This window comes from Schistocerca nitens, chromosome 4, assembly GCF_023898315.1.
Source record: "Schistocerca nitens isolate TAMUIC-IGC-003100 chromosome 4, iqSchNite1.1, whole genome shotgun sequence".
In the NCBI taxonomy this organism is placed as follows: domain Eukaryota; kingdom Metazoa; phylum Arthropoda; class Insecta; order Orthoptera; family Acrididae; genus Schistocerca; species Schistocerca nitens.
The window spans coordinates 628,968,637-628,990,052 of NC_064617.1; the positions used below are offsets into that span (position 1 = coordinate 628,968,637).

The following is a 21,416-nucleotide window of genomic DNA, read 5'->3' on the forward strand; positions in this document are numbered from 1 at the left end:
GTTGAATGCTTCATGTATAGCCCTCCTTATGATAGTTTTGGCTTCGTTAAGCTTTTCTTCGTCTGAGCGGCTTAGGCTACGTTTAAATTAGCAGTGAAGATTTATTTGTTTTCGTACCAGCTTCCTGAAACAGTTGTCAAAGCATGGTGTGGCATTTCTATCCCTCAAAGTTTTCTCGGGTCTCACTTGTCCTAAAAGGTATTGTCCAATACTCTTGTATAAATATTTTACGTGTTATTTATGTATGACAGGAAACGACTGGATAAAACAAGCAGCCGCGACCTGCATCTGCTATGAGAGCAGTAACAGTCGATCAGCTGGGTGTGAATTTTCGATATCACATTTAGTTTTGTCGTTAGAAGATATACTATGGCACATTGCATCAGAAACACTTACAACTAGAGGGCAACGAACTGACGCTAAGCTTTCTTAGACTTGCGTTCGAATTTGTATAAAATGAACGTGTTATTAACCTAATAAATAAATTTGTCTGAGAAATATTGATTTGTTCCACACATTGCTTTCACCGCTAGGGCTAGCTGTACGTATCAGAGTTGTGACGGTGTATAGGATTAAGTTTTGTTTAACGACTCACACTTTCTAGTGCACATTGTGCTTAAGAAGCAGCAGACAAGTGCGTGATCTCTTCCACCAAACTTCGTAATGTAAATCTGTGTCAGGCAGAACAGTATTCTCAAAAATCTATTTTACTCCCGGTCTACCTCTAGCTACATTTTTACTAAAATCGAAGGTCGCAGACTTTGATCTCACATAAACCTAGACACAAATGGAAGGAAAAATACGCATTCTGTTATCTCTATCTAGTACTGACTATCTTCCTGGGGGTAAAATTCTCACAATATATTTGCAAGATAAAAATCTAATCGATACTATCTCGTCGTAAATCAATGAAACTATGTAAAACAGTGGCTATTCCTTTTTTTGCACCTTAGACACTAGAGATATATCTCTATATATAAGAGACACTATGGGGACTGACTGACTCAATGACTCATGGTAGCCCAGCACAAACTACTAAGGACAGAAACCTGAGATTTGCAGAGGGTGTTTATCTTACAATGTAGGCGTAGTTCAATCAGAGATTTTTCGAAATTCAACCCATAAAGAGTTGAAATAGGGGATGAAAGGATCTTGGAAAAATCTCGCTATTGAGGCAACTTTAAAAGGCCACTCACGAAAATTGATCTTTGGTTTCTTAGTCAGAAATAGAGAAATACGCGTTTCACCATGTTTGGAAATTTAACTCCAATTGAGGGTGAAATAGCGGATGAATGGTTTTTTTTTTCAGTAAACCATTGAATTGCTAATTTCAGAGTTACATCTATGAAAATTGGTAAAAAAATATGTGTTTCGTGTTTTTTGGAAATTCAATCCCTAATGGAGTGAAAAAGGAGATGTAAAGTTCTTTTTAATATTTCATTATGAAAGCATTTTTATAGCAATATCTATGAAAATTTCAATTTTCTTTCCCAGTTAGAAATAAAAAAAAATTTCTCACTGTTTTTGGAAATTAGTCCCTAAGAACGTGAGATAGGGGATGAAAGTTATTAGGAAAATATTTCATTACGCAAGCATTTTTGAAGCTAAACCTATGAAAAGGTGTATATGACTTTTATGTTGTAATTTTAAAAAAATACGCATTTCACTGTGTTTTGAAAACTCAGCTCTAACACGTGAAATAGGGGGTGTAAATTTTTATCTAATGTTTCATTGTAAATGCATTTTTGAAGCTAAACCTTTGAAAATTGGTGTTTGGCTTCTTGGTTGGAAACTCAGCACCTAAGAGATGAGTAAGTGCCAAACTCTTTCACTGACTCGTCACCCAGCACAAACCGTTGACAGAAACTTCCAATTTTAAGATGGGGTTGATCTTATACTGCAGGCATCGTTTAAGAAGGAACTATTCGAAACTTAACTCTAAAGGGATGATAGGGGATGGAAGGTTTTTGAAAATATGTCTCTGTTAAGACAATTTTGAAGCTAGAACTACGAAACTTGGAGTTTGGTTTCTCAGTCATGAATAAAAAATATAGATGATCTAGAAGTTTTGGAAATTCAAGCACTAAGAGAAGGTATTTTTTTTAAATGAATCATTATTAAACAACTCCTGAAGCATTTTTAAAGTTACGTCTATGTAAATTGGTATTTAACTTCTCGGTTAAAAATATAAAAATAAACATTTGGGATTTTGGAAATTTAATTCCCTAAGAGAGTGAAACAGGGGATGAAAAGCTTTATGAAATTATTTCATTGTGAGAACATTTTCAAAGCTACTTCCATGAAAAATTGTACTTGACTTCTCTGTTAGAAATAAAACAATATGTATTACACAGTTTTTGGAAGTTAAACCCTGAAGTGGGTGAAAGAGGGGATGAAAATTTTTAAGAATGTATTTCGTTACATTAAAAAATTTTAAAGCTAAATCTATGGAAAGTGATATGTTACTTCTCCGTTGAACGTACAGAAATATGTCTGGAGGGGTGAAAGTTTCAACGGAAATATCGCCATAGAAACCCAAACATAGTATTAACGAAACCTTGCATTCCAGCTACCAGAATCGCATTTGGGTCTGAAGTACATTCGGAAAAGATCTTGTTTCTACGGCCTTAATTAACGTGAAAAATCCATATGGTGTTTCAATTTGTGAACAACATCAGGAAATCGAGTAAAGAAAAGCAAAACATCTGTACAGGGCATAGAGTACACTCGAGCGAAGTAGTGGGCGTTAAGTAGGTAACTATAATTGGTCAAGCCAAAACAACGTTGTATGTCACTGAAATGCGCTCGCTATATTTGGAAGCGGAGCGTCCAGCACTTTCTCACTTCCAAAGAACCGTCGAGTTGTTATTTATAGCACTCTCTTAGTGCAAAGAGGGTTCCGAATTATCTCTGTACTCACCACATGTATCTGCGCCCCTCGTAGCAACGGAGTACTCATTCAACTTGGGAATGCGGCTGGTTGCAGCAGCCAATATTTGGGAAAGTGTCTTGGACGTAGAGCGTGATGAGAGAAGAGAAATAATATGAAACAAATAAGTACTTATTTATGTAACAGTTATCTTTATGTTTCATTGCCTGCAATTACTATTAGACGAGGGATTTTTTATTTTTATTTCTATTTATTTATTTATTTATTTATTTATTTTTTGTACCGATCAGTCGCCAGATGGAAATCACGGTGAAAATCAAAAGTGTCTCATTTACAATATTTCACTACTACACAACCCAGCTACTGTTCTACACAGTGACCTCTCTGACTTCGAGATTCCAGTAACTTCATCATAAAATGCAGCCTCCAGAGAGTTCCGCCATTTTTCTACGATGGTCTACAGATGGTAGCCCGTATCAAAATGCTGCCTTCACAGTAAGCGGTTCATATGAGCAAAGAGATGAAAATCAGAGAGAGCCAATTCCGGGCGGAATGGAGGGTACTTTCTCATGAAAAACGCTGCAGGAGCATTTCTGTTGCAGCTGCAGTGTGCCGCCGTGCATTGTCATGAAGGACATTGCCTGATGACCACTTTATCTTTTCTTGTTTTGAATTACTCTTGGCAGACGATTTTCTCTAATCACTTGATCGGTTCACTCAACAAGATCATCAGTTGATACTCGCCTCCTTCCCTGACCGCTTTTATCATGAATTTCTGTACATCCTGCTTCACAGTGTTTGCATTGTTGCCTCACTTTACTGTCACGCATGACAGTTGCGGCTTGTGCGCTCTGTAAAATCAAGCAGAACGTCTCAGCATGAAGAAATAGAATGACAGCATGCACTTCACCTTTGGCGGGAAATTATTGTTCTAGACCTCTTTACGTGCCCACTGCATGCTGAGAATGTATTAAATGCCACTTCCGGGATACAGAGAGGTGAGCCTGACACAGATGAAATTTCCGTCCCGGATTAATGGCAAGGGCTGGTGAGCCGGCCAACCTCGTTATGGTTCTCTTAGGCTACATAAATGCAGTGCTGCCACCCGCGTCCCGCTTTATCTACACGCTATACAAATACATCAGGAACATTCTCTAACGTGAATAATAGATTTAGACGTAGACAGATGGGCACAGAAATTCTATACCACGGGGGAGTGGTGGCATCTGGAAGAGTATGCGGCCACAAGTTGTCACTATGTAAAAACCTATGTAACGATGCTGACAGGTTTAAGAAGCAGAAGAAGACGAATATATTCGACGAGAAAGTAGGAATGGTGTAACGAAATACTTGTACATGAATAATGATGAGTACCTATTAAATAATGTTATTTTTCGAGACATAATTAAGATTACTACCACTTATTTACTTCTATTCATCACAGGCATAAAATATCCCTATGTTTGAGCACCTAATATCATTTAAATCGAAGCTTAGTGATCCCCCACATTAACATTTGAAGGTAACTGCATCATATCACCAAAAATCGCTGTTCAAAGTATTCTTCCCCGTATGAAAGTCGGCCGGAGTGGCCGTGCGGTTCTAGGCGCTACAGTCTGGAGCCGAGCGACCTCTACGGTCGCAGGCTCGAATCATGCCTCGGGCATGGATCTGTGTGATGTCCTTAGGTTAGTTGGGTTTATTAGTTCTAAGTTCTAGGCGACTGATGACCTCAGAAGTTAAGTCGCATAGTGCTCAGAGCCCTTTGAAACCGTATGAAATAAAAAAAAAAATCAAATATAGCTACAGCTTGATACGGAATATTTCAGCGTCTTAAGGTTGTTCATGCCAATATCGCACTTAATGGCTATGAGCATAACACTCTATTGTTTCAGAAACAGATCAAGGAAGGAAAAAAAATCGAGTGATGTAAAATTACGCTTCATCGTGAACATATAAAATAATTTTTGTTGTTCATTACAAAGATGGCTTTCTGCACACAATAAGAGACGCATTAGATAAGTTATTCCTTTTTTATTTAGTTAGTGTTCCTTAAAGATCTTTCTTTCTTTTCCCTACTGTTTGCTCTGTTTATATGGGGTCCGCTTTTTCAGGATTTGTCATATTGTACCACAATTGTACCTGAGGGGGAGAAGTCGTGCGCGCCATCTGTCTGAGAATCGTGTAAGCTTCGTTCTGTGTGTTAGCGTACGTTAAGTGTTTACGTATCGTATATTATGAGGCGAAAGGCAATACTCGTGCAAACTAGCCTAGGAAGGGCGGTGTGCAATGCCAAGAGCAGTATATCGCCGCAAGGATTCGATCCGGTCTGGTGCACCTCCGGGTCCAGGAAGCCAGGGCGATGCGCATTACACTGTGCGAGAAACTCTGTTCTTAGACAATGATGGTATTAGATATACATTTTAGACACGGGTTTATTATAAAGTAATTATTTGAGTACCCAGCGTTGCCAAGGTATAGATTTATTCCAATTATTTATTCCAATCATGCATTAGTCGATCTCCTTCTTCCCACCTCTCTCTGTTCATATTGTCCTCTCCCGTTTCTCTGACCGTCATCTCCTCCCCATTTCCTCCTCCCTCTATCTCTCTCCACCTCACACTCCCCCTCTATCAATCTGCTCCTCCCCAGCTCTCACTCGCCGTCTCCTCCAACCGCTACTCTCCACCCATCTCCTTCTGCCCTTCTATTTGTCCATCTCCTCCTCTGATCTGTCGATTACCGTTTCCCCACTCTTCCTATCAAGCTCCTACTCCCCCTTTCTCTGTACATCACCTCCTCACAATCTCTCAGCCCACCTCGTCATCCTCTCCATTTCCTCCTCCTCCTTCTTTATGTCCCTCTCCTCACCACTGTCTCACTCCAAGGAGAGCGTAGCTTCTTTAAATGTCGGATTCACAGCTTGGTTTGCTGCTGACTATAGCAAAATTCAGATTCTGCGCAGTGGCGTGACGTTATATGTTTTGAATTCGCGAAAGCAAATGGCCGTTGTCAACTGCCGTCGTCCGCTGTTGTTATCACCTCATGGCGGAAGACTGGTACACATCTTCTCAGCACCAGAATCCAGATGTCATTCAATTTAACGCTCTCCTCCTTCCTACTGAAATTCCTGGGGTGTTTACAATCTTTATGGCCTCTCTGTATAACCTATCATCGTATCCGTTTGTGGCTAGCGGTACTTCAGTCCTATCAAAATGAATGTGGTCTTCTGGTTGCAAAGTAAGTTCTGCGACACCTGATCTGTAAATATCTACTGTTCTACAATTGTCGTTGCGCTCTTCTAGTCGCTTTTTTACCGTTCTTTTTGTAGTACCCACAACAACACGGAACCCTATAAATTCCTGCTTCTTCAAGCAGTTGGCGAGCATCCTTGCTCGATATTCAGTGATGTGGTATCTTCCGGGCGGTTTTGAATATTACCGCTGTGTTCCGTTTTCTCAAGATTTATTGCTACGCGTTAAGTAACGACCTTAATGAAAGACAGGAACACCGGCGCTTGAGAATCGCTATCATTTTTACGCGGTGGTTTTAACGCTCGTTTCACCTCAGTGAACGAATAACCATTCTTGAGCAATGTATTGGCGAGATTTTATAACTCTGCGTCAAGCAACTCTGGTTCGAAGATTTCTCTTGCTCTACCCGCCAACGTTTTTATGATGCCTCGTTGTTGTTGTGGGTGATGGTTCGAATCTCGATATAGGCAACGGTCTGTGTGCGTGGCTTTTCGGTAAACCGTGTGGCCCAAGCTACCGTCTTCTTTCTTGAGAAATTTGCATGGGGGCTTAATATAAATGCAATAATTTTAGTAGCTGTGTGACTGGTTACGAAGTCTCGTAACCTGTTGGCCCTGACTAGTATTAGCACGCGTCTGACTGCATAAAATAAAATTACAGAATGACAAGGAATTTCCATTAACACAATTGATTAATTAAGTCCCTTGCAACTATAAAAGCTACGAAACAACAAACCACAAGTCTAACTGTTCTGTGTGTGGTAGTGTGACTCAACGTACATGTATCTGGCTCGGTTCTTTCTCAATACTACAAAATATTTTAAACACCATTCACAATGAGCTAATTGAAAAACCAGAAATATATAACTGTACATAGAAACTAGAATTACAAGTCTAATAAATAAACACTAGCCAAATCCTTTGTTGATTGTACCTGTGAGCAAGAGGCATTGTCATTAAGGAAAACTGTAATATCTTTTTACCTCATTATATATTTAGGGCCCGCATCTCGTGGTCGTGCGGTAGCGTTCTCGCTTCCCGCGCCCGGGTTCCCGGGTTCGATTCCCGGCGGGGTCAGGGATTTTCTCTGCCTCGTGATGGCTGGGTGTTGTGTGTTGTCCTTAGGTTAGTTAGGTTTAAGTAGTTCTCAGTTCTAGGGGACTGATGACCATAGATGTTAAGTCCCATAGTGCTCGGAGCCATTTGAACCATTTTATATTGAGGAAAGTTTTCCATTACAGTAGCATCATAAATCAAAAGCCCATCTCCTTTCTCAAATACACTCTGACAATTGCGATTTCCTCCATCTATACATTACACCAACCGAATAGCATCTACTCTCTCGCCCAACAGAACAACAACTGCCCTCGACATCCTCTGAACTACTACTGCCCAGTGGAGGCGGCGGAATAATAATGTTTGGCGCAGTTTCTGGCGCTGTGACTCAGTGTAGCCACCTTTCAACTTTCCCATCAAGAAAATTCAGTCTTCCGCCTGCCTCCTCTTCCATGGTAAACTGAACCTTTGGGCTGATCCAGTTGAGCCGTTTTTGAAAAATACCCAGTTCCTCCCTGCCGTGCAGCTGCGAAATAAACGTATCGTCACCGTACTTGCTCGTAGTTTTCCAATGTCTCCTCCTACAATTTTTTCATAAAGAAGTTCGCTATACAGTGGTACAGCCAGAGACATATTAGTTAGTTTTGATGTGGTATCGCGATTGACTATGGCCCCGCTCAGTGAAGTGCTGCAAGAGTGGAATCGGATTTTTCCTCCCCTTGTTGTAGGACTGTTTAAATAGTGCTTTACAACCATTTATTTCAAATGGAAAGATGGGTTCTGTGAACAGTTGGATGGTGTCGCTATGGCGAGACCTTTAAGCCCAGTTATAGCGAATTGGGGTGATAGCAACAGCGGACGACGACAGTCGACAACGGCCAGTTGCGCTCGCGCATTCAAAACATATAACATCACGCCACTGCGCGGAAGTGGAATTTAAATGGCTCAAATGGCTCTGGGCACTATGGGACTTAACATCTTAGGTCATCAGTCCCCTAGAACTTACAACTACTTAAAGCTAACTAACCTAAGGACATCACACACATCCATGCCCGATGCAGGATTCGAACCTGCGACCGTAGCAGTTGCGCGGTTCCTGACTGAAGCGCCTAGAACCGCTCGGCCACCGTGGCCGGCAAGTGGAATTTAAAAATGGCTCTAAGCACTATGGGACTTAACAGCTGAGGTCATCAGTCCCCTAGATTGAGAACTACATAAACCTAACTAACCTAAGGACATCACGTACATCCATACCCGAGGCAGTATTCGAACCTGCGACCGCTGCAGCAGCGCGGTTCCGGACTGAAGCGCCTAGAACCGCTCGGCCACACGGCCGGCTAAGTGGAATTTAGCCCGTAGCAAGCCGGAGTGTGAATCGAACATTGAAAGAAGCTACGATCCCTATTGAAAAATATTCCGCAGATGGAGACGAAACGTTGGATTTTAAAGGAAAACATTTTATTGATTGTGACATTTTCAGCCCTGAAAGTTTACGTTTTACAGTAAGTGACATGTGTACCAAGTTTGGTTACAATCGGCCGCGCGGGATTAGCCGAGCGGTCTTAGGCGCTGCAGTTATGGACTGTGCGGCTGGTCCCGGCGGAGGTTCGAGTCCTCCCTCGGGCATGGGTGTGTGTGTTTGTGCTTAGGATAATTTAGGTTAAATAGTGTGTCAGCTTAGGGACTGATGACCTTAGCAGTTAAGTCCCATAAAATTTCACACACATTTCAATTATGATTACAATCGATCTATGTTTTTAGGAGGAACTTTTTGCACTTGGGTCCTCCCGTGTTTGCACTTGAAGCGTATGTTTCACATATATTTAACATATTTCACACATATTTGCAAACATATTTCACCTGAATTTTTAGCGAATTTCGGCTTTCAGTTTCGGATTCACGCAGATAAATGTTAAAACGTCTTATCTCCTGAACTAAGAATCGTACAATGATATTATTTTGCAGATACATTCAACAGTGTATGTGGACACTGTTTGTGAAATATGTTGGGAATATAATTAGCATAAAGAAGAATTTAATTAAAACGTCAGGCACGATACGACAGTTTTTCGCACATTTAGTGTTTATGACATCACATCCCCTGATCTATGTGTCGTATAATGTCATACTTTTGCAGGTAAATTCAGTGGTATATGCGGATACACTCCACAAAATGAGTAACGAATAGAGTAATTAGTAAAGAAATAATAAATTATCATGTCATGCCTAATGCGGCAGTTTTACTGCGTGGACAGAGAAAACGTAGTAAGCAATAAACTTTTCCCTCTTATCATTTTGTGGAGGGTACCAGCGAGATACCAGCGAGAAAAAGTTTCGTAGAGACCACAAATTATGTGTAAAGTTAGTTGCAAGTAACTAAGCACTCTCGTTCTCAAATACTGGATGAATAAAATCAGAGTATCTGCACGTCGTGGACTACAGTTCTTTTTCACCCCCGTACCAGGATGGTTCAGATCGATCCGTTAGTTTAGGATTGGGCTTGGGTTGTTTGGAGGAAGAGACCCAACATCGAGGTCATCGGTCTCATCGGATTAGGGAAGGACGGGGAAGGAAGTAAGCCATGGCCTTTCAGAGGAACCATCCCGGCATTTGCCTGGAGCGATTTAGGGAAATCACGGAAAACCTAAATCAGGATGGCCGAACGCGGGATTGAAGCGTCGTGCTCCCGAATGCGAGTCCAGTGTGCTAACCACTGCGCCACCTCGCTCGGTTTAGTTTAGGATGAGATGTGGAACATATACACATACATACGTTCTTATAATTGGTATGGATTCCCTCTCGTCACAACTCTTCGAAAGATGGTTGAGAACCTATTGGCTGTAAATGATCTTCCCTTAGTGGGGAGCCACAGTCATACAGGTTTTGAAAGAAATTTCGCCATTTGACTGCTAACTGTTTCTTTATTTTATGCAGTCATGATTTAGGCTTGATATCCATTTTCAAGCGTGCAATGAAATGTCGAAATACGAGGGTGGTTCACAAAGTAAATTCCATTTGTATTTCTATCCGCGGCAGCGCTACGATCGCAGTTCCGAGCACGCGCTGCAGTTACTCTGAATCAAAGAGAAGACATGTACGCCATTTTCAGATCGCTGCTGCCGACGTGTGCTTTATGGTGTTTCTTTATAATCTCAGCCGTAATTGAAAATGCCACCGCGTCTGAAATCAGATCTGTGATTCGTTTTGTAAATGCAATGAAAGTTAAACCAAAGGAAATTCATCGGAAAATCTGCGAGGTTTACGGACAAAATGCTATGAGTGATTCAATGGTTACAAGATGCGCCAGACTGTTCAATGAAGGACGTGATCAAGTGCACTATGATGGACGAAGTGGAAACCCGTTTGTGGTTACTGATGAACTGTTTCACACAATTGAAGAGAAGATTAAGAACAACCGTAAGTTTACACTTAGTGCCCTTGCTATGGAAGTTCCGCAAATCTCAGGATAACTAAATTATGAAATTGTTACCGAAAAACTGAAGTTTCGAAAACTTTCCTCATGTTGGGTACCCAAAATTCTTACTGAACATCACACAAAACAATGGATGGGCAGTGCACTTCAGTTTTTGACACGGTACAATGAAGAAGTCGATGGTTTTCTTTCTCGGATAATCACGGGGGATAAAACTTGGGTATCGTACGATACCCCTGAACAAAACAGCAATCAATTGAATTGAGGCACACACTTCATCTCCAGCGAAGGTTACGCCTAAGCAAATCTTGACACCTCGAAAAGTCATGTTGACCGTTTTTTCGGGTAGAAAAGGCATTTTTCCGATTGATTTCTTACCACGAGGCCAAATAATCAATGCAGATGATTACTGCGAGACCATTAAGAAATTGCGCCGCGCAATAGAGAACAAGCGCCGAAGATTACTGTCAAAAGCTGTTGTTTTTTTTCCACGATAATGCCCGACCTAACACGGCGAATGTGACCAAACAACTCTTACAGCAATTTCACTCGGACACGTTTGATCATCGTCCGTTCAGGCCGGACCTGGCTCCTAGCGACTTCAATCTCTTCTTAGACCTAAAATCTGTCTTTGGTGGTCAACACTTCAACGATAATAACGAGCTGAAAGAACATGTTACCACATGGTTGAATACACAGGCGGCAACCTTCTATGAAGAAGGCATGCAGAAACTTGTGCCACGCTATGACAAGTGCCTACAAAATTTCAGGAGCTATGTAGAAAAGTAATTTAACAGTTGTAGATTTCTGTACAATAAATATTTTTTGTATATATGTACACCTTTGTTTTATGTAACCAAATGGATCTTACTTTGTGGACATACTTCGTATGACTGACCATTCTGTAGTCAAGTCATAGGTAGGTCAGACATATTCAACATTCCAAAACGCACTTGGAAATGGCCATAAAGCAGAAACCATGATTGTGTAAAATAAAGAAACAGTTAACAGTGAAAAGGGGGATATTTCTTTAAAATAAATTTTGGCTCTTAGGCGTCTCTCGCATTGCATGCGAATCTGACATCTCAGAAAGGCGTTTCTCTTTGTACTGATAAAGGATCGAAATACCCAAAAAAGCGAGAAAACGAAGCGACAGTTGGTTTTTATTACGAGTTAAGGTACAAGTTGTAATGTTTCCGTTGTAGTACACTGCCAGACAAAAAAATGTTAAGCAACCAGAAAACATGGTCATATGTCGTACACGAGCATACCGTCGTCAGGATGTAAATGGTTGGATTTGCAATTCGTTGATGTAGTAAGACAGCCACTAGAGTGCGTTAGTTGTTTTTGTTGGTGTTGTTACCAGGCCTAGTAGGGTTTACCATGGGCATGAAGATCGTCAGATGCTGTGTGTGAAGGAGACGGATATGCCACTTACTCGTGGAATACCATCGGCGGCAAGTATAGCAGCGCCTTGGGAGAACCTCCACTCTTCCATCGTTAGCGTCACCTAACAGAGTTTCAAAGGAGCGTCATTGAGGGTTTGCAAAATCGTGCAATTTCCAGATTCGTCAGGCATTGAAATGTGGCAGTGATCCATTGTTTTACTGTATGAGAACTTGAGGGGCACAGGCTTACTCGCCGTCAAGGTTCCTGTGGACCAGGTCTGCGACTGCCATCCCAGAACCCGTAATGGACTCCTTTCAGCATTCCGTATTATTCTGCACCGTTCATCGGATACTAACTGCAGCCGGACTATGGAATTACTATCTAATTCGTAGGCTGCCGTTAACACCAAAACTGAAACGGCTGCTGCTTCCATGATCTGGGAGCATGGGCTATAAAATGGGGTCGCATTCTGTTCTGCAATGAATCGCGGTCCTGCGCTATCCTGGATGACCATCCACTACAAGTATGGCAGCGTCTGGAGAGAAGTCTCACTCATCCAATCTTTTGGTGAGGCACAGTGGTATTACCCGTGCCATCATTGTGTGGGGACCGTCAGCTATGACTGCATGTCATGGTACGTCACGTACCTCCTTCCCCGCATGTAAACAGTACATTGGTGCCATTTTTAAACAGAATAATGCCTGTCCACATGCGCCACCTGAACTGTTTGCGTGATTTTGATGTTCTCTCCTTCTGCTACTTCATACTTTTTATCAAAATATTTAGTATATATCTACCAGCACATGCAGTAATAACGAACTCACACTCTAATGAATCATACTAAATAAAAGAATAAATATGAATTTCAGTGAGAAAGTAAAGTAAACTTTGCTTACTCTGCTGATATCCAAACGGCTTATAACAAACTGTACGGGTGCGGTCTGTCGACAGGTGCTAATCACGAAGCTGCGCTCGGCCAACACGGTGGAGACACAGCAGTACCGCAAGGCGACTAAAGCGCTGCTGGTGCTGATCCCGCTGCTGGGCATCACCTACATCCTCATGATCGCCGGACCCACAGAGGGCTTCTCCGCCGAAATCTACCTCTACCTCAGGGCCGTGCTGCTCTCCACACAGGTACGCCCACAGCTCACCATCTGCGCTCCTCTAATTCACTGTCTGTCTCGTCAAACGGGTACCAAAATAGAAAACTTCCATTGATCAACCAGTTTGTCACTGTCTTCCATCCTCGTCTGATATGTTCTGATCTTCTGTATCTGTAGGTACTTCCTACAAATAATATTACGAGACGTATGTTTTAAATGCTGCTCCATGTCTTAGACACTACTCCTGTCACAGTCTGTCGACCCAAATTTTCCCGCCAATTGCTCCTTCTGCAACTACATGTGCACTCCGCAAGCCGCCTGAAAATTTGTGGTGGAAGGTACTTTTTGTGGCACTTTCATATCTCTCTTTGTCTGCACCACTTGCGGGTGATGCCCAAAAAGAACAATTTTTGGTAGTTCTCCGTACAAATATCAATAAAGAATTAGTTTTAAGAACATGACTCGCTCTAAGAAAAAAAATATACCACGAAGGAATTACCAGAATGGGACGGAAATTGGTAGATGTAATGTACATGAGCAGAAATACAAATTATTATAATTTCAGAAAAAGTTGACGATTTATTCATGAGAAATAGCTTCGCACATTGGGCAAGTCATCAACTCATTCGTTCACTTCTGGCCCTTATGTAGGTTGCTACTCGGCTTGGCATTGATTGACAGACTTTTAGGATGTCCTTTGAGGGATATATTGCCAAATTGTTCTCAACTGGCGCATTAGATCGTCAAAATCCCGAACTGGTTGGAGGGCCCTACCCTTAATAGGCTCTCAGTTGGGGCATCCGGCGATCTTTCTGGCCAAGGTTAATCTATATCATACTAAATGGCTATTTATTACTACTATTATTATTGTTGTTGTTGTGCTCTCCAGTCCAAAGACGGTTTGATGTAGCTGTTCATATTACTCTATCCTGTGCAAGCCTCTTCATCTCCAAATAACTACTTCAGCCTTCATCTTTCTGAACTGCCTACTGTATTCATATCTTGGTCTCCCTCTACAATTTTTATCCACCATGCTTGCCCCCCTCCCCACAGTACTAAAGTGGTGATCTCTTAATCTCTCAAACTGTGTCCTAGCAACCGATCCCTTCCTCCAGTCAGGTTGTGCCACATATTTCTCTTCTCCCCAGTTCTCTACAGTACCTCCTCACTCTTCTGTAGCATCACATTTCAAAAGCTTCTGTCTGTTCTTGTCTGAACTGTTTATCATCCACGTTTCACTTCCATACATGGCTAAAATCCAGACAGATTCTTTCAGAAAAGACTTCGCCACACTTCAAACTGTATTCGATGTTAGAAAATTTCCCTTCTTCAGCAACACTGTTCTTGCCATTGCCAGTCTACGTTTTGTATCCTCCCTACTTCGGCCATCATCAGTTATTTTGCTGCCCAAATAGCATCTGCTACTTTAAGTGTTTCATTTTCTAATCTAATTCACTCAGCAACACCTGATTTCATTCGACTACATTCCATTGTCCTCGTTTTGCTTTTGTTCACATTAGTCTAAAGATCCTTTCAAGTCACTGTCCACTCCGTACAACTGCTCTTCAAAGTCCTTTCCTGCATCTGACAGGATTACGGTGTCATCGGCAAACCTCGAAGTTTTTATTTCTTATCCGTGGGCTTTAATTCCTACTCCAAATTTTTCTTTTGTTTTCTTTACTGCTAGCATCCTGGATAGGCTACAACTCTGTCTCACTCTCTTCTTAACCACTGCATCTCTTTCAGGCTCCTCGACTCGTATAACTGCCATCTGGTTTCTGTGTAAACTGTAAAGCCGGCCATGGTGGCCGAGAGTTTCTAGGCGCTACAGTCTGGAACCGCGCGACCGCTATGGTCGCAGGTTCGAATCCTGCCTCGGGCATCGATGTGTGTGATGTCCTTAGGTTAGCTAGGTTTAATTAGTTCTAAGTTCTAGAGGACTGATAACCTCAGAAGTTAAGTCCCATAGTGCACAGAGCCATTTTTTTTAAAACTGTAAATAGCTTTTCGCTCAATGTATTTTACTCCAAACAACATTGTCAGAAGCTTTCTCTAAGTCTACAATGCTTTAAGCGTAGGTTTGCGTTTCCTTAATCTGTATTTCATGAGACGTTGTAGAGATAGTATTGCCTCGCGTGTTCCTGCATTTCCCTTGAATCTTAACTGATATTCACCGAGGTTGGCTCCTACCAGTTTTTCCGATCTTCTGTACAGAATTCGTGTTAGTATTTTGTTATCAATTATTATTATTATTACTATTCTTACGTTAATAATAAGTGTTATTATCATCATCATTTGGTAGGTTCTGTATTATTTTCGTTTATGTTGCTCTGGTCAGATGTAAGAGAGAGCCTTAAGGCCCAATCTCTTCAAGCTAAATAAACAATAACTTTCAAAATATTTATATAAACTTTGCTAGTGTCACAGAGGCGGAGACTGAATTTTGTATTTGTGTGCAGGGCTTCACGGTGGCGCTGTTCTACTGCTTCCTGAACTCAGAGGTGCAGAACACTGTGCGTCACCACCTGGAGCGCTGGAAGACGGCTCGCACGGTGGGCGGCTCCAGGCGCTACACGCGCAACTACAGCCGCGACTGGTCGCCGCGCTCGCGGACCGAGAGCATCCGGTAGGCGGGCGAGACGTCTCCAGTAGCAAGTGTTGGCTTCAGATGCTCACGCTAAACACCAAACAACATAACGAGTAGGGTTGACTGACACTTACGAGGGGTGCCGAATTGTAAAGCAGCTTATTTTGAATGAGCGGAACGCGCTGCAGGGATACGCGCTCCTACAAAGTGCCTCGGCTGCACGTTGTTTTAACTCAATTGACCGATTCACATCTGGGAGAGACGTTATTGCCAACGAAAAGATTCATGCTTGAAATAATCACGTAATCTGTGGCTCATGTCAGACACTTTTAGACAATATTCTTTCTGCCAGGGCTGCTAGTCCAGCAAAATATTTAGAAAGTACGAGAAAGTTACTGTTGAACTAATATTGTTAGTGCGGGGTATGAGTCGTTCCTGGGTACTTCATCCTATTCCGGCTTTAAACTCCGTCCCTGCACACAGTTTTAATTAGTCAGAATGTTTCAATACAGCGCACATTTTGCCGCAGAATCAATGACGATCTCTGAAAAAAAAAATTGAGATTTTCCTACTTTCAATTAACTTGTAACTCATCACTCACATTGTCGTAGTTGTAACGAGGAAGTGCGGACGATTTGTAACTGATGTAATGTCATGGTTGAATCAGTGTTCTAAAGCGTATATTTCAATGGAAGCTGATGACCCACGTCAGATGTCGAGAGATAGAACTACTACAGGGTCTCCAAGAAGGAATTTTCGGTATTAATCGTTATGGCAAGAACCATCATTTCAAGTAAAAAAAATCTAACAAACATGGATTCTAAAACGCACAAATTAAGAGTTCTGAGCGCTTCGTCGCCTTATATACAGTGCAACAAACCCTTTGACTACAAGCTCTTTGCTTTCCATACTTTGGTAGGAGGTACTGTGGATCAAAACAAGAAAAACTTGTCAAACAAACATGGGTTCTAAAACGCACACCTTAAGAGCTATTAGCACTTGTTCACTAGAAGAGGTGTGTTTCACATTAGCGCTCATAGTAATTAAGAGTTCATGTTTACTGGACATTTATTTCTACTTTTGGTCCAGGGTACCACTTCTCAAAATATGGAAACAAAGAGCTTGCTGCAAAAGTCTAATAGACAACGATTCTAAAATGCACATCATAAGAGTTCTGAGCACACATTACCGAGGGAGCAGTACTCATAACTCTTAAGGCGCGCATTTTGCAGCCGATGTTTACTAGACTTTTTGTTTCGAATGATCGTTCCTGTCATCTCCCTCAATATTGACCATTCCCCCTGGGACACCTTGTATACGAGACAGATTAAAAACAATAAAAATTACAGACTCATATTGATTCAAACCACTTTCTTTCCCTATCCTATCACTTATCCCGTCTTCAAGGTCCTCTGCTTCTCATGATTTGACAATTTTATTTTAATTTTTAATTTATGGATTTATGGTTTTCTCTTACCACGTCTGTCAGTTAGGAAGAGACAGTAAAGCTCTATATAAGCAATGTAGGGCCATTCTTTCCTCCTGAGCTTTCCATATTGAAGTTTTGCGCCCGTATGTTACACTGCTGGTACGTGTGAGGGATGAGGTGCGAGTGAAATAATACCACAGTGCTTTGCTGTGAACTGTAGTTTTAGAGGCCAGGAGGGAGAACAACTTCATCGTCTTCTTGCTGAAGGGAGAAAGAGAGAGAGAGAGAGAGAGAGAGAGAGAGAGAGAGACAGCGAGAGAGGAGGAAAGAGAGAGAAACAGCGAGATGATTCCTTCTGTGTCATCTTTAATCATCTTATATTTTATCATCTGGCAAAAGTATTGTCCAATAAAGCGCTACATATTTTGATCATCATGATTTTAGGTTAAATTCTTGAGGCGTTTATACTTTTATTTGGTTTTCAGATGTTTGAAACACTCAAATAAACGTGATGTGTGAAAGAGCCAGCTGACCTAGTAATCATTTTTTTTCGTAGTTTATCTTAAATTAATGAAGAGTGGCGCATTCTTTTCTCATTCAGTCATTTTTTTTACTGTGTCGTTACAGTTAACAGAGAGAAGATGGTAAGAAAACTATAACAGACAAGCAAATTTTTTTAAAACAAAGGAATCGCTTACAGGTATTTTACCGCTGTGTTTATACTGCACTACGCAATTTCAAACGCAAATATTCGTTACAGCGTCTACGACAATTAAGGTTTCTTCTTATAATTGAAACAGAACGAAACTTAAACGCTCTGATGTTAGTGTATGTGCACCTTAATTGTACAACAGTATTTCCAAACACAGCAAATTTAGAACTTATTTCAGGTAACGAAAAGCATAATCATGCCTTAGAAACAAGGAACAGTAATAGAGCTCGTTTTAATGCTTAATGTACATGCTTTTGTTATTTAATTGATTTCACCTTTTGTTTTCAGAACCTAAGTACAGTGTTATGGACATGACATACAATACCTCATCGAAAGCATCCAGACACTCTTGTTTAATCTGGAATTGACCACTAGGCGGCAGGAGAAGGGAATCCGCGATTATAGAAGCAGGCGGAGAGTACTGTGTTCTCAGATGCAAAGGAATAACAGCAGAATGGGGAGGCCACGAAATGGCAGCCATTCTGCCTCAATAGCCGATAGCAGAGATGGTAGCGATATGGGACGCTGCTGTCTGGAGCGAAGTAGCCTCTCTAATTCATTCCAAATGTGTCTCATTGAGTTCATGTCTCGACTCTGTGCAGGCCAGCCCACTTCGGCAGTTTTATTGTCCAGAAACCACTGCCCCACAAATGATGCGTTATGACAAGGTACACATTAGGCTGATACAGTCATCGTCTTCGAACAATTTTTCGAATCTACGTGGTACACAGTGCTGGAAAGCATGTTAGTATCCTTCTGAGTTTAGTGTTTTCTTAAGCACAAAAAGGGGATCACATTTTACACATGAAAAATACCCCTATTATGTAAAACCACATCTTCCGCATTTCACCGTTGACACTAAGCATGAGGCCAGGTCTCCAACCACAAACACGTCCACCAAATTGTCACGGAGTATAGAGTCATTCGTCACACTAAATTACACTTTCAGAGTCACCCTCTGCCCAGCGGCGTCACACTTTACTCCACCTCGAGGTCACTTAGCACTGACAGCATAAATCTGTGGCTGGTGAATAGCTGCTCGTCCATTTTACCATTTTCTCTGTTACGCCCTTCACAGTGTCGTTACGCTAGATGGAAAGCGATTTTTTGCGACTACACTCCTCTATGCTCTGCAGTCGCCGACAGCAAATGAGGTCTTGAATTAGAACTGGTTGTTCGTTCACCTTCCCACTTCATGATCACACCACTAACAGTCGACTCGGGTGGCTGTAGAAGGGGTGAAATCTCCGTGATGAATCTCGCACTCAGGTGACTTCCAGTGACTGGTCCACTTTCGAAGTCTCTGAGCTCTCCTGCTGTTACCGTTTCTCTACCGACCGTCTCTTTTCATACGGTCGGGTCAACCTCTCGTGACATCTAGTGATCAATTCCACAGTTCGCAGGGGTGCCCGAATACATTTGACCAGACAGTGGGTACATCGATTCTAGGAAATGTGCGTCTATCAGAGTCGACAGATGTGAGACACGACTTGTTGACCTAAAGGCTCACTGTCTCCGGTAGCGAACTGCAGTAGCAGGAAGAATGCGCGCAATATAAGGAGACGCTTGCACAGAACACATTCTCATTCTGAGTGCTGAACGAGTCCACCCCGGTGTTGCATTGGGCCGTTGATTCAGTGCCCCATTGCCTGACAACCTACAAGACCGTTCTTGTTGCTATCTCTCAGAGCATGTTAGTGTAGCCCTCGTGCTCCATTAGTGCTAGGATACATGTTCATAATCAGGCACATGTGATCATGTCATTAAATTTTTGTCAGAAGAATGCAGTGTTCCGCTTGATCTTTATCACGATATTGGGTAGCAAAGTAAAGTCCGATTGGTAGCTGAGACTACATATTACCAACCTTGCTCACTTTATTATTTTAGCACAGTCGTCAACCTCGTCTGATCGAACTTCATTTCTCCAAGTGCTGCTATTATTGCTCGAAATTAAGAGTAAAACATCCAGAATCCATTTCTCTAAATAAATACGATTCGACTAATAAACGCCGTTGTATAATGTACTCTTCTTTATATTGATTATGCGATACAAAAGCGTTTACCTTTTGGGACATCACAATTATATTGATAGGGACTTGGTCCAACAACGGTATGTCTCACATTACTGATTCCAGCTGAGTGACTGTATAATGTTTTCTCTTGACCTCGTGACTCGATAGGCCTTGTCACAGCCGCTCTTCCTGTAAGGCTTGCATTATATCTTCAAGGCAGGACCCGACGACACGGAATTAAGTGATCGACAAGCAGGTAACGCGAAAGTGGTACGTTGTTTATCGTCGTCATGGCTTTCAGATACGTTGCGTCCATCCATTTCATGGTACATGAGCATGAATAAAAAATACATCCAAACAGTATCTTTATCTAATTCATTTTTGTAGCAGCTGTCATCATTCGGCATTTTGAAAAATCCTTGTGTCACACATTGCTTCCCCAAGTAATACGTTATGTTAGAAGAGGCAAACCAAGAAACAAAACTATAATTAAAATATGTGCTTCAGAGGGTTACATGAAGTGCCAGCTATTCTATTAGCACAATAAAGAGAACAAACAAGAAGGGGGAAAACATAGGTGCAAGCATTTCCGGTAGCTTCACTGCTTCAGAGCGATACTAGAGCACGAGACGAAAATTTTAAGTTTACGTTGTGCTACCGAACAATCTGCCAGGGAACCATGTTCTTTAATTTACAGTGTCAATATTGCAGTAAGCGGCGATGTTTACCGCGTTGCATTATTACCCCTTTATTGTTTTATGATATTTCCATCTGTCAGTAGGTGATCAGAACTTTTTCCTTTGATTGTTCTTTCTTTACACAGATACTTCTTCTTCAGTACTCTAGTGCGAAACTAATGACTTAGAAGGCCTATATTTGTCGAATTGTTGGCCGTAACGACACAGTCTGTTAATTCGGTCTTTGCAGACTAAGTAGCTGCTGCTTACAATTTACGTGAAGTTTTCATTTGTCCATAGGCTTCAGCTTTCCAATCCAGTTGCGCAACCGCGTGGTGGTGGTTGACAGTGGAGCCTCGACCACTGCCACTATCCCGGGCACAGTCGTGCTGTTTGCAATGATATCGGCCAATTATTTTGCCTACACTTACCTGTTTGATCACAGTGTAACAAATGACTCGCCATTTCAAAGTTAAATAACAAGGAACATTAACTAGGCTGAAATACCTTCTCGATGTGGGTTCGAAAGATATTACGCCACTCACTAATCTCTGCTCGTGGCGGATTACGGACCAAAACAAATTGTTTCGAGTTCAGGAACGACTAAGTCTGACGTTCCAGCCAACGACAAAGCTCGTCCCGTTCGAACAGCTGCAATATAATTTTGCACGCTGCGTACGAGTACGTCGAAATTCGCAAGAGGCGGTACAGTCTACAGAGCTACAGATCACTATTCAGGTTAGTAATGTATGGTACCTCGTGTGGGGTGTAATTACATGGTATTATACGGGACTTCTGACATTGGATGACTCTGCCCCACCATTATGCGCAGCAGTTTGTTTGCCTACATGACACTACAGGCGATCTGTACC

At 41.8% G+C, this 21,416-nt stretch overlaps 1 protein-coding gene across 1 annotated transcript in view; it reads left to right on the forward strand.

Moving 5' to 3' along the window:
* The window catches only part of LOC126252476 (diuretic hormone receptor-like), a 1,022,674-nt gene that overhangs the window by 983,089 nt on the left and 18,169 nt on the right, over positions 1 to 21,416 (forward strand). Inside the window, exons 11-12 of the mRNA XM_049953370.1 lie at positions 12,973 to 13,158; positions 15,587 to 15,753. Coding sequence (XP_049809327.1) covers positions 12,973 to 13,158; positions 15,587 to 15,753 — 353 coding nt within the window. The remainder of the gene's footprint in view (positions 1 to 12,972; positions 13,159 to 15,586; positions 15,754 to 21,416) is intronic.